We start from the raw sequence: 12,905 nt of genomic DNA, 5'->3' as shown, positions 1-12,905 counted from the left end.
TTTGTCAGCATTTGACATATGCTTACTTACGTTATTTCTAAGGATTATGTGCTGTTCTTGTTGATAGTTATTTTATATATGCATTTAAAATTTTTTTCTTTAGATGGGAAAAGAGTTACACAGGAAAGATATCTAAGAGATAAACTACTTAATCTGGCTTTTGCTTATCATAGAGATATGTTCTGAATTTTCCTGCAGGTATCTTGTGTAACTGATTTTACTGCTGTGTTTTAACTTGCACATTGAAGTAATCTGCCCCCTACAAACCCCCTGTGTGTGTGAGACAGAAAGCAAGCTTTCGGCTTAAGGTTTATTTCACAGGGTATTTGAGATGGTTTATAGGAAATATAATTAATAAATTTTGTGAGCTACTAAAATGGAAATAGCAAATATATGGAAAGGGTAGAGAGAGGATGGAAGTAGAGGGTGAAATAGAACACAGGTAAGCAAACTTTAGGGTGCTCTACATTTTAATAGAATTGAATTATAAAATTTGGCCTTCATTTTTTTTTTTTTTTCAATTCTGGTTGTATATCAGATTAACGCTGGGATTTTTTTTTTTTTAAGTTTCCTATGCCAGTGCTGTACTCTTAGATATGTTGATAGTTAACTGCTTTGGAAAGGACCTCAGCATCATTTTCCAGATGATAATGATATCCAGACATTGTAAAGAAAATGACTCTAGGACAAAGTAAAAACAAAAATGGTCCTGTAGTTCTTGTTAAGCAATAAGATAAAAAGTCAGTTCCTAAGATAGCAATTAGAGAAAATTTCTGTGAACTGTGATTTGCTTCTGAGTGTTTTTGTTCTGTTGTTTTAAAGATGTGACTGGGACTGAAGGAGATGTTTGAGCTGTTTTATAGGCTAGTGCTGTTTAGTTTAAAGTGGTTTACTTTTCCATCGCAGGAAAAACAAAATTGTAGATAGAGTTCTAGCTTATTTAGATATAGTGTGGCCATGTAATTAGAAAGTTGTATTAGTCATTCTTCTGTCACTTAATAAAATATCTGGGAAAATAACGTAAAAAGAGGAGAGATATTTTGCTTCACAGTTTCCATGAGTTCAGTTCACAATCATTTGGTCTCATTGTTGTGGGCTTGTGTCCAGGTAAAACATCATGGTGGGGAGGCCATGGTAGATGAAGGCTACTTTCTGTGTGGCTGCCAGAAAGCAAAGAAAGAGAGGGAGGAGGAAAGGAAAGGGGAATGAGAAAATAAGACTTAACTGTCAGGTGCACATTCAGCCACCTTCTTCCCCCTACTAGGTGTCACATCCTAAAGCTTACACCACCTTCATACCACACTCTGACGTGGCAACCAAGTCTCTAGCATATAGCTTTGGGGGCCATTTCAGATCCAAAGCACAGAATATTAGTTAAGTAAGGGAATTGTGGCCCATTTGATTAACACATATCTCATTTGTATTAGCTAGCTAAACAAGTAGAGTAATCAGTTGTTTTGACTCACACTGTCAGGATTTCAGTCTGTTATGGCAGGGAATACGTGCTAGAGCAGCTCAGCTCATTGCTTTTAGAGTGTGCAAATCAAAACTGCAAGAATAAATGAATGCTTGGAGAACCTTTTAGAGGAGACATAGATATTCAGAAAAGATAGGATCACTTAGTTGATCAGATCTTTAAACAGTATTAATTTGATTTCATTTGTTCCTTTTGTGTGATGCTATATGTGTCCAGATCTTTCTTTTCACTCTTTTACAGTGTTCTTTTATGTGGTCTTAGTAAGTTTGGCTTACCCATTATTCAGTTTAAAACATTTGGATTGTTATTAGTTTGTACTAATTACGACTAAAGTCATATAAAATTGTGTGGATATACTGATTTGAATGGAACTTCATTTTCATTTACCTTGGGCAAATACTTATGAATGAATGAAGTTGCCATGGGAAAGTTCCAGTTTCTTTGAATTTTTGTAAGTGCTTGATATTGCCAGTTAAAATATTTATTCATTCTGATAGGTGTATAATGGCATCCCATTATTTTTTGAGCTTCCATTTCTGTTATTAAAAATATTGTTGGGGATTTTTTGAAACACTTATTTGTCATGCACATGTTTTTCCCAGTGAATTGTGTTTTTCAAATTTTTGTTATTTTTAAATTGACTTGTTTGCTTTCTTACGAGTTTTGAGAATTTTGGAAATAGGTCCTTTATCAGGCTTTGATTTTTGACCTTTTCCTTCCATTATGTGGCATTTTATTTTTTTTAATGAAGAGTAGAGGGTTTTTTTTATTTTAATGAAGTTTGCTTTATGAATTTGTTCTTTTGTGAATCTTACTTTGCATATTATATAAGAAAAATTTGCCTGAATCCAAGGTCATGAAATTTCTCTGTTTTTTTCATTGGGGTTATGTTTGAAGTGTATGCTTTTCTTGGACTTTCGATCTGCTTGTGATTAAATTTTATAAATGATGGGTTCATTTTTTTTCCCATATTGATATCCAGTATTCTTATGCCATTATTAAAAATACTACCTGTTCTCCACTGAATGAATACTGCTCAAGAAGAATTTGATAATGTACATATCATTTTTTAGGAAAAAATAAAGTATTAGTTAGGCCTTCAGATTCTCTAGGAATTCAGGAACATATAATATTATTACAATTCTGAAGCTAGAATACCTGACTGTGGATTCCATCTTCTCTATTTCTAGACTTTGTGACCTTTGGTAAGTTGCTTGACTTAGTTGCTTTATATGTACAGTTGGGATTAATGATAAGACATAATACATATAACTACTTAGAAGGGTATTTTTTCCAATTATGGGCATTCTGTAAAATCATAATGCTTTTAGCTGTTTTTCATTTGCAGTCCAAATATTGAAGATTAATAGGTTTTCAAATTAAAAAATTAACTATTTGATGGCTTTTGTATAAGATGATTCTAAGTATCCTGTGTATGAAGTGATTGTAATTTTTCTTAAAAGGCATTTTATTCACAAATCAGTGTTTCTTTCATATTTGATTTTCTGTGTGGCTTAAATTTTAAAATATTTTATACCAGATTAGTTAGAGTAAGACTTCTTTTTTTTATTCTTTCTATAAGAGGATGGTGCTGCTTTTATAGAACATGTTTGTTATGTTACCTAAGCTACTATTTCCTATAGACTAGAATCATGATTTCTCCCAGTTAATATTTTGACGCAAAATTTTACTAATGAATGCCGGGTGGTGGTGGCGGTGTACGTCTTTAATCCCAGCACTTGGGAGTCAGAGCCAGGCGGATCTCTGTGAGTTTGAGGCCAGCCTGGTCTACAGAGTGAATTCCAGGAAAGGCGCGAAGCCACACAGAGAAACCCTGTCTCGAAAAACAAACAAATGAACAAAAATTTTACCAATGAAAACATTTTGGTTAAGACTTCATCTTAAGCTAATAGTTTGTAGTAGCTTTCTTCCTGCAGAAACTTATTTTATTTCTAAAATAGCTTTTATCCTTTTTTTTTTAACCATTTTTTTTCATGAGGTGAATAGACTATGGTATCATATGTTTACAGACTGTGACTTGGGTTGGAATTGGTTTGATGTGTGTTTTTAGGTGTTAGTTACTTGAAATTTTTCATTTATAAAATGGAAATTAGATTATTTATTATTTTGAGATAGAAATAGAGCAGTTGTACTTTATATATGTTTGATAAGAACAATATAGAGTTTTTGAACAAAATAAAAATGTTTGTCATAGCAAAATTCTTTAACCTTGAGAAAAAACAATGGACAATTTATACTCATTACATATTCTCAAGACATTATAATGTAATTATATGGACATTATATCTCTAAGAGCTTAATACAGTGAGAATTTTCTACAAAGAATACCAGGGATGTAGACAGGCTTTATGTATATATGTACTCATTTATGCCACATACCATACATGTGTTCTTTGCAAGGAAACTTTCCAAAAGTGTATGCCATAGCCCTTATGGGACTGGCATGATGGCATATGCCTTGGCTTTTGTAATACATTGATCGTATTCAAATGTGTTCAAATTATTAGCTCTGATGTCAGCTAAGCATAGTAAACAAATTTCTGCCCATATAGAAAGCAGATATTTTTTTTAATTGTGTGATTAAATGAATTACAAAACCCAGAAGATCTCCAAATACATTTGAATATATATTGTATGGATATACTTAGTATTATTCAGGAGCCACCTGCTATAAATAGTAGTATTTTTGAAAGCATAATGAGTTTTGGATTTGTTTTAATTAATTCTAAATGTTATTTGATATTCATTTATTTATCAAATGAGTGGTATCTATTTATGAGGCATAACGTAATGATAGTTGCTTTATAGGCTTCATTGGGTATTGTTCCAGATTCCTGCCTTTATAACTGAAGATGAGTGACGTGTTTGTGTATGTGTGTACATTCATTTATACTCACAAGGAAATGTCTAAATAGACAGTATATTATGTTATAAATACTAACAAATTTTGGCCTACAGAAAGCTTTAAAGTATTTTTCTGAGGCATTAATGTTTTAGTTTCTGTGCCATTACTCATAGACTAAGTGATGCATTTTACTCTTTTGCTTTAAAAAGTAGTAGCAGTTTCTCTTCCTACTTAAATAAGCTGTCAAGGAAGTAGAGCTTTAAAAGCTGAAAATGCAGCTTTGGTGTACATCTTTCAATTCAGTTTGTGCCTTATTACCTTACATTATTTCCATTATTCTTGAGAGGGCTTAGAAACATGCCCATCTTGATTTGTTTTTCAGTGTTCTAAAATTATTTCTGCCATAAATGAAAGAAAAGCTGTTTTGTTTTGTTTTTGTTTTTGTTTTGTTTTTTCGAGACAGGGTTTCTCTGTGTAACTTTGCGCCTTTTCTGGAACTCACAGAGATCCGCCTGGCTTTGCCTCCCGAGTGCTGGGATTAAAGGCATGTGCCGCCACCACCACTGGCAAGAAAAGTTAGTTTTACTAATGAATTTCTTTAAAATATTTGAGTTATTTGTGAATTTGGATCTTATATCAGTTGATTTTTTTGTTATTGTGACAAAAAATAACAGAAATAACATAAAGAGCAGAAAGACCTATTTTGCTTAAGGTTTCAGACAGTTGGTCTATTATGGTGATGGGTATGGGAGAGACACATAAGATTAAGTCACATGGGCCAGGAAGCAGAGGATGCTAGGTGTCATAAATCTGGTGTTCTCCTTTTCCCTTTTTTTATTCACCTGGGCCCTATTCTATGGTGCCACCCACTTTTCAGTTAATCCTGCCTGGAAACACCCTCACAGGCACACTTACAGATATGCCTCACCAGTCTCCTATGTGATTCTAAGTCTAGTCAGCTAACAGTGGAGATTGACTGTCACAGCTCTCATAGGTTCATTAGACTTTCTGTATTGGATATTAAAACAATAAAAAATCTAGAGGTTTGTTTTCTAAGTTAACAAGCTATTTTAGAATTAATGCTAGCTCTTTAATTTAGTCATGTTTGATTTTATACATACCATGTCAAATTGGAGAAGTATGTGCAGGAATTATGGCAGAAGACATAAATAGCTATTGTAGGAATAGCGGTAGATTTTAATATTTATGCTGATTCTCATAACTTTATAATGAAGTTTTTAAAATGAACAATGACTTTAAAGGGAGGGTTTAACTATGTTGGCAGAGTGATCTCATTATCCTTGTCTCAAGTGATCCTCCCAAATAGTTGAAAGAATGTTGTGTGACAGCTTGTCAGATTCTTTGCTGCATTTATTCATTTGTTTGTTTGTTTATTTATTTAGAAGCCCTAGGTATTGAACCCAAGGCCTTGAGAGATACCTGTAAGCAGTCCGTGGTAGATTTAGACATGACCTTGGTTAGATAACACAGATGACTTTGAACTATTAGGTGCTATGATTCAGGAAGATTGTTAAGACCACAGTAGCCATTTCATTTCTGTAAATTACAGCATCTCTGGCTCTGAACGTAGTGATTTGAATTGCTGTAGTGTTTTGGCAAGGTATCTAAATCAGATGAATGTTGCAACTTGATGACATCTGATAGAAAGTTAAGTATAATCATATTTTTAACTTTTATATTTTTAAGCTCTGCATTATTTGAAAGCAGTGTGTTTGACATTTTTTGGTGTTAAATCCTTTTGAAATTTATGCCGCAACTAAAATGTTGAAAGTGATTTGGCTGAATTAATGCTGGTTCCAACAATTGAACTAAATATTCTTAACCCATTAATCTGTTAATGGGATTAACAGCTCAAAAATTTAATGCACTGATTTTCCTACATTTGCAGTTTTCTGCAGTTAAAGTTATGATTGTCTGGCTAGCAGTTAAAGTTATGATTGTCAAGCTAGCATTTAAAATGCATTGAAACTTAAGAATCCATTTTGTTGGCCTTTTTTTGAGGTTTGGAATTTGTGATGCTCTTGTCTTAGTCTTCCAGGTGCTGGGATTACAAGTGTCTACCACAGTATTTGTCTCTTGTATATTTTTTATTTAAGAAACACTACAGAAAAGTATGTTCAAATTACAGGTTCAGCTAAATACAAGCCTTGAGAATCCAAGCTCTTGAGAAGCAGAGGCAGGAGCATCATGAATTCAATGCCAACATGGAGTACATAGAAAATTCTACACTGGCCTGAGTTACATAGTGAGATGTTATCTAAAAAAATAAAAGGAAATTTATTGGATATAGTTTGTGGTGGCACACATGTAATATTGGTATCTGAGAGCAGAGGCAGGAGGATTTCTTTGAGTCTGAGACAAGTCTGGGATACATATGGAGTACCAGGCCATTTATATTATATAACAAGGGCCTGTGGCACCATCACCACCACCCCCACACACAAAGGAAATGCAGGTGTATTTTTATGAAATTAGATGTATACTGTGCAAATTATAATCACATATAGTAGATATTTTTTATTCTTTTATTGGGAGGATACCTTACGGTTCCTATACATCCTTAAATTTATACTTATGATTTATAAATTATATTGACTGGGGATTGATAACTTTTTCTACAGGGGATCAGATAATAATAGGCCACATATAATATATGCCACATATTCTATACCTTTAGGGAGAGTTGTGAATGTAAAATTATACAAGTCTGTTGACCAGATGAAAATGGGCAAAATTTGACCCATGGGCCATAGTTTAGATGAAGGACTATGTAATGGGCTCCCTAACATTTATACTACTTTTGCTAACAAAAATTAGAGTTAAGAAACATTTTTTTTTTGTTTGTTTGTTTTTATTTTCGAGACAGGGTAGCTTTGCACCTTTCCTGGAGCTAACTCTGTAGCCCAGGCTGGCCTCGAACTCACAGAGATCCGCCTGACTCTGCCTCCCGAGCGCTGGGATTAAAGGTGTGCGCCACCACTGCCCAGCGAGACAAATTTAAAAAATTATCACATGTTAAAATAACTGCCATTCAAAGAATGATTTTAAGAATTATTTGATATTTTAAAAAGTCTTTTGGCTAACCTAAGCTATATTTCAAAAATATTTTGAATGAGCTGGACTCTCTTGGCTTTTAAAATAGAAAATTAGGGTTTATACAGGTGATTCTGGCTAAGAAACTGTTCTATTCTTATAGAAGACAGGGGTTTGATTCTCAGCACCTATGTCAGATGACTCATAAATGACTGTAACTCTAGCTCCAGGCGGTCTGATTGGATATTCTCTTCTGGACTCTGGACACCTAAAGTCAGACTTATACATATATCCCCGTATTTTAATATATGTATTAAATAAATCTTTCTAAGATTAAGAGTCAGAAATGATAGCAAAATGACTTGCTGGAAATTAATGTAGTTAGTTGCTAGAGAAACTTTTAGACGTTTCAAGTCAGAAATAATGGCAGTTATTATGGGACTAAGTTTATAAGCTGAATTCATTCAGTTTCCAAATATAGTCATTCCTTTTCACAAATATTTCCCAAATATAGTCATCCCTTTTCACAAATATTTATACAGAGCCTATTTCCAGGTAATGTCCTACATTGTGGAGTAATAGAGTAATAAGATGTGATATCTTTGCTCTAAAATTTATGAAATGAGGTATTTAACAAGATACCGTTTCTTTCCTTTATTTCTTTCCAGACAAGGTTTCATACTAGCCCAGGGCAGTTGGAACTTACTGTGTAGCCCAGGCTGGCATTGAATTCACAGTAAACTAGTCTCAGCATCAAGTGTGCTAAGCTTACTAGTGTGGGCCACCGTACCTGCTTAATTAGTGTTTCTTGATAGAAACCATGGCAGTTATTATGAGACTGATTTTAGTCTGTGTAGAGGGAAAAGGTGAAGGTGTGACTTTATGATTTGATACAGATGAGCTGTCATGCTAAGGGTAGGTGACTAAAGTAGTAAAGATTGTAAAGACCACATCTATCTTTAATTTTGTTTTTGTGCTTTGTGTATATTTGATCAGCTAATTCACTTAACAGCAAAGCCTCATAACTGCTTTTAAATACCTAACTAAGGAAATAGCTTGGAGGTTGTATGTATTTGTTTTGTGTCCTTAGATTCTATTTTCAGTTAAGTTTTTCAGATCTATTTGAAACAAAATAGCTCCTTTTAAAGCTCACCCCAAAGCGGTGGCCATGGCTAGATGGGCTGTGTATATTAAAGGACCAAGAATTTGGGATTGAAACCATATAGGAGTATAGTATCATTAGAAATATGGAAAGAATATAGGCAAGTTATTTAGGTGAGTATTTTAGGTACTATCTAGCTTCCTACAATAATCTTGACTATGGAATTCAGTCTAAAAGATTAAAGACATAAGTGTGGGCCAGCCATATAGTGCAGCATGCCTGATGACCTGATTTCTATCCCTGAGACCCATGTAGTAGAAGGAGAGAACTTCTTATAAGTTGTCCTAAGACAGGTTTTCTATTTTTGTAGGATCAGCTTTTAAAAACCTCTACATATGACCGAATTCATTCTTTTTTGCTTGTTTGGTTTTGAGACAGTGTCTTACTGTGTATCCCTGTCTGGCCTGGGTCTTTCTATGTGGACTAGGTTGGCTTTGAACTAATAGAGGGCCACCTGCCTATGCTGCTATTTTATCTTCTATCTATATGAATTTGGCTCGTTTTGACACTTCATGTAAGTAGAATTATAAAGTATTTGTCTTTTTGTTAGTCTTTTATTTCACTTAAAGTAATCTCTTTAGGGTTTATCCATTTTGTAGTATGTGTCAGGATTGTTTGCTTTTTTGGGGGGGCCTGTTTCGAGACAGGGTTTCTCTTGGGTAGCTTTGTGCCTTTCCTGGAACTCGCTTTGTACACCAGGCTGGCCTTGAACTCACAGAGATCCGCCTTCCTCTGCGTCCCGAGTGTTTGCTTTTTAAAGCTGAAGAGTTTTCTTTTGTATACATATACTCTACTGCTGTTCATGTAAATACTGAGATGCTTAGGTTGCTTCCGTCCTTTCCCATTGTGGATGTGCTTCTCTGATCATGCAGTACACAAACATGTCTTTGAGACTTTGCTTTCAGTTCCTTTGGTTTCACAACCAGAAGTACAATTATGTATAATATGCTAATTCTACTTTATTTTTTTTGAGGAACAGCTATATTTTTATGGCAGCTATGCTGTTTGACAATAGTTATCAGCACTATACAAATGTTCCAGTTTATTTACATCTGTAGCTATGGTGGAATTGTCCTTTTTTAAATACGTATATTTGTGTTTTAATTTTACCCATCAGCCATGGGTTCCCCTGTCCTCCCCCCTCCCGCCCCCCCCCCCACCTTCCCCCAGCCCCTCCCCTCCATTCCCATGTCCTCCAGGGCCAAGACTCCCCTGGGGATTCATTTAAACCTGGTGGATTCAGTACAGGCAGGTCCAGTCCCCTCCTTCCAGGCTGAGCAAAGTGTCCCTGTGTAAGCCCAAGGTTCCAAACAGCCAGCTCGGATTGTCTTTTTAAAAAGCAAATTCTAGGATGTGTTCTGCAGTCTGCTGTTAATTGAACTTATATTTTTGTGATTTTTATAATTTATCTTTCAATGACTAACTTATATATCTGAAGTAAGGATATAGTGAGAATGGTCTCACTTTGTAGACCCTTCTAGCCTGGAATTTGCTGTGCAGCACAGGCTGTCCTCAAAGCCATAGCAGTCCTCCTGCCTTAACTGTGAGTATGAGAGAAGTATGACATGTGTTCTGTAATGTACTTCTTAAGTAAGTAACTTATTTTTAAAACAGCATTAAAGGACAACATAACTTCTTAGTCTTAACTATCATGCAAATGTTTTGAAATTTTAGCTGTTTTTCCTAGGTTACTTAGTAAGATAGTAAGATGTAATTTACAATTTGTCTATAAAATGAGAACAAAGATATGGGTTTAATAAAGATACTTCTAAAATATTAAAGCTGTAAACATTTTCCCTAGAAAATCTTTTTAGAAGAGAACTTTTAATCCTGGGCACTTTTGAACAATAATATTGGTTATAAGAAATATCTCTTGCTACATAAGTCTTTACGGCCAATTTACAGATTATACAAAGATATATTTATCATCACTTCATTTGTATGGGCTGGGAATATGGGCATGACTCAATTAAGTCTTCTGCTTAGTCACACAAACCTGTAATCAAGGTTTCGGCTCTTCTGCATTCTTATCTGGAGGCTTCACTGGGGAAGGTCTACTTTTAAACTCTCAGAAGGTTTTTGGCACATTTCTTTTCTTTGTGCCTGTAAGGTCAAAAGTCTGGCCATTTTGATGAGTATTGACTGGAGGCTTCCCTTAAGTTGCTCAGTACTGCAACAAGATGGTTATAGTTCTTTGTCATATGGGTTCCAACGTGACCACTTAGTTCAATGAAGACAATAAGGAGAATCTCTAGACTTTTTTTTGGCATAATGTCAGCATACAAATGAAATCCCATCACCTTTGTAATTATTCTTTCTCTTTGGAATCCAGCCACAGGTTATGTTTGTTCCGAAGACGGAGACCGTACAAGAATATGAGCACGTAGAGGTGAGGATCATGGGGAGTATCTTAGAGTGTGTTTGCTGTATTGAATAACTTGGAAATTTCAGTTTTGTCAAGGTTTTGACTCAATATACAGACCTAGATTATTATTATTCTTGGTATTGTGAATGTACCTCTAAATTTAGCTCTAATTTGCTCTAGTTGTTTGAAGTGAAGAAGAAAGAGAAGGTAGAGGAGGAAGAGGAGGAGAAGGAACAACAACAACAATAATAATAATAATTGACATTTTCCAGAAGCCGTCAGTACCTAACATGTAGTCATGAAGGTTATTTGAGAACAAAATTTCTTTAGAATATCACATTCTTAAGTGTATTAACATTGTATACTATATGCATACAGTCATTTTCCTTGGTAGGTGTATTTTGGGGGATTCTGGAGACTATTAGTAAGTTAATAATACTATAATATTTGTTGTGAAAACCGATGACATATATGTTCTGTTAATGAAATTATTAATTTACATCATCTATTATTTCTTACCTTATCACTAGCTTCTTTTTTATTTGTATATCTTTATTTTTATGGTGTCTCCAGATTATTAGAAAGTGATAACATTCTTTTCTGAGAAAATTAAGTTAATTTAAAAATATTCTTTATTAGGCTGATGAGAGCTGGTCACTGAGGTTTTTGGCCATTTAATTCTTTTGTTGTTTTGAGAGAAGATCTTGTTATGTAAACCACAGTGGACTTGATCTCACAATTCTCCTCTCAGTCTCTCAAGTGCTTTGATTATAGGTACCAGGCTGGGGTTCCATTTTATACTTATTAGGGGCAAAATATTTTTCCATGAGTGAAAATGATTTGGGTTTTAGTAAACACCAGTGACTTCTGTGGTATTCTGTAGATGGATATTCTTATATTGAGAACCTGCTCTTTTAAGGTCGATGAAGTAGGAAAAGTTAGGTGTTCTGTTTGTGACTGGCATGATTCCCAGGATGCAGTGATATTTTTTGACTCATCCTGATTAATTTTCTTCCTAGTTCCTCCAGACTAACAGCTTCATGATAAATTAGTCATAAGATATGACTAGGATGTAACCAGTAGCTAGGTAACAGAGGCAAGTCAAAGTTGTAGTTTCCTTTTTGTGTAGATAATCCTTTTTGTAGACATAACTGTTTATGTATAGATAAATATGTGAATCACTTTATTGTAAAATTTTGACTATCAGGATACTATCTTCCTGGGTTTTGTATTGTTTATTGAAAGTTGATTGTTAATGACAAATTTATAGCTTGTGTTTTTAATACCACATTTCCCAGTCTGTTGAGGCAAGGTATAAGACAGTGAAGTCATATACAGAAATTTGGAACCCTGGGTAAAGAACTGATAGAGAATGGCTCCCTGATTAATTTTATATTGGTTATTTTTTTTTATTTATCCCCTACAGTTTGCTTGTTTTTCAACATTGCATTCTTAGAGCCATCCATTCAATAACGAACACTTAGGAACTGCCTTCTTTGAATTGGCCAAATGTGTCCAAGGAATCATCTGATCTGTCAGAAGTTTCAGTAGTTCTTACTTTTGGTTGATGTGTGATCTTTTATTGCTTGTCCAGGACTGCTTGAAGGACACACAGATTGTGTACAATTTATGGCATTAACTAATAAAGCTGCTCTGGTTTTTTTTGCATACACATTGGCTAACATGAGTCTTAGATCAATGTTCTTCCACTGTTTACTGGAATCTAATTTCTCACTCATGGTTAGTCTGAGTTTTTAGTATTGGTTAATATTGTAGTTTTCACAGATGTTCTTGTATTTTGATGTTGTAGTCCCTACACATACAGTTTGTTGTTGGAGCCAATACTTGCATTAGTTCAAACCTAGAATCAAGAAATAGCTCTATTGTAATTTCTTATAAATTATCCATTTTCCAGGGGCTTTAATCTGTTCCTCTGGCCAGAAATAGGATTTTCTTTCAAAGCCCTAGTTCACATAGCTTT

The 12,905-nt window shown here is 34.5% G+C and overlaps 1 protein-coding gene across 1 annotated transcript in view; it reads left to right on the top strand.

Moving 5' to 3' along the window:
- Rps6ka6 (ribosomal protein S6 kinase A6) overlaps window positions 1-12,905 on the top strand; it is a 94,472-nt gene that overhangs the window by 5,795 nt on the left and 75,772 nt on the right. The window contains exon 3 of the mRNA XM_036175090.1: window positions 10,892-10,948. Coding sequence (XP_036030983.1) covers window positions 10,892-10,948 — 57 coding nt within the window. The remainder of the gene's footprint in view (window positions 1-10,891; window positions 10,949-12,905) is intronic.

The sequence above is a fragment of the Onychomys torridus genome, chromosome X (genome assembly GCF_903995425.1).
Source record: "Onychomys torridus chromosome X, mOncTor1.1, whole genome shotgun sequence".
NCBI lineage: Eukaryota > Metazoa > Chordata > Mammalia > Rodentia > Cricetidae > Onychomys > Onychomys torridus.
This window is presented reverse-complemented; position numbering and strand designations above follow the sequence as displayed.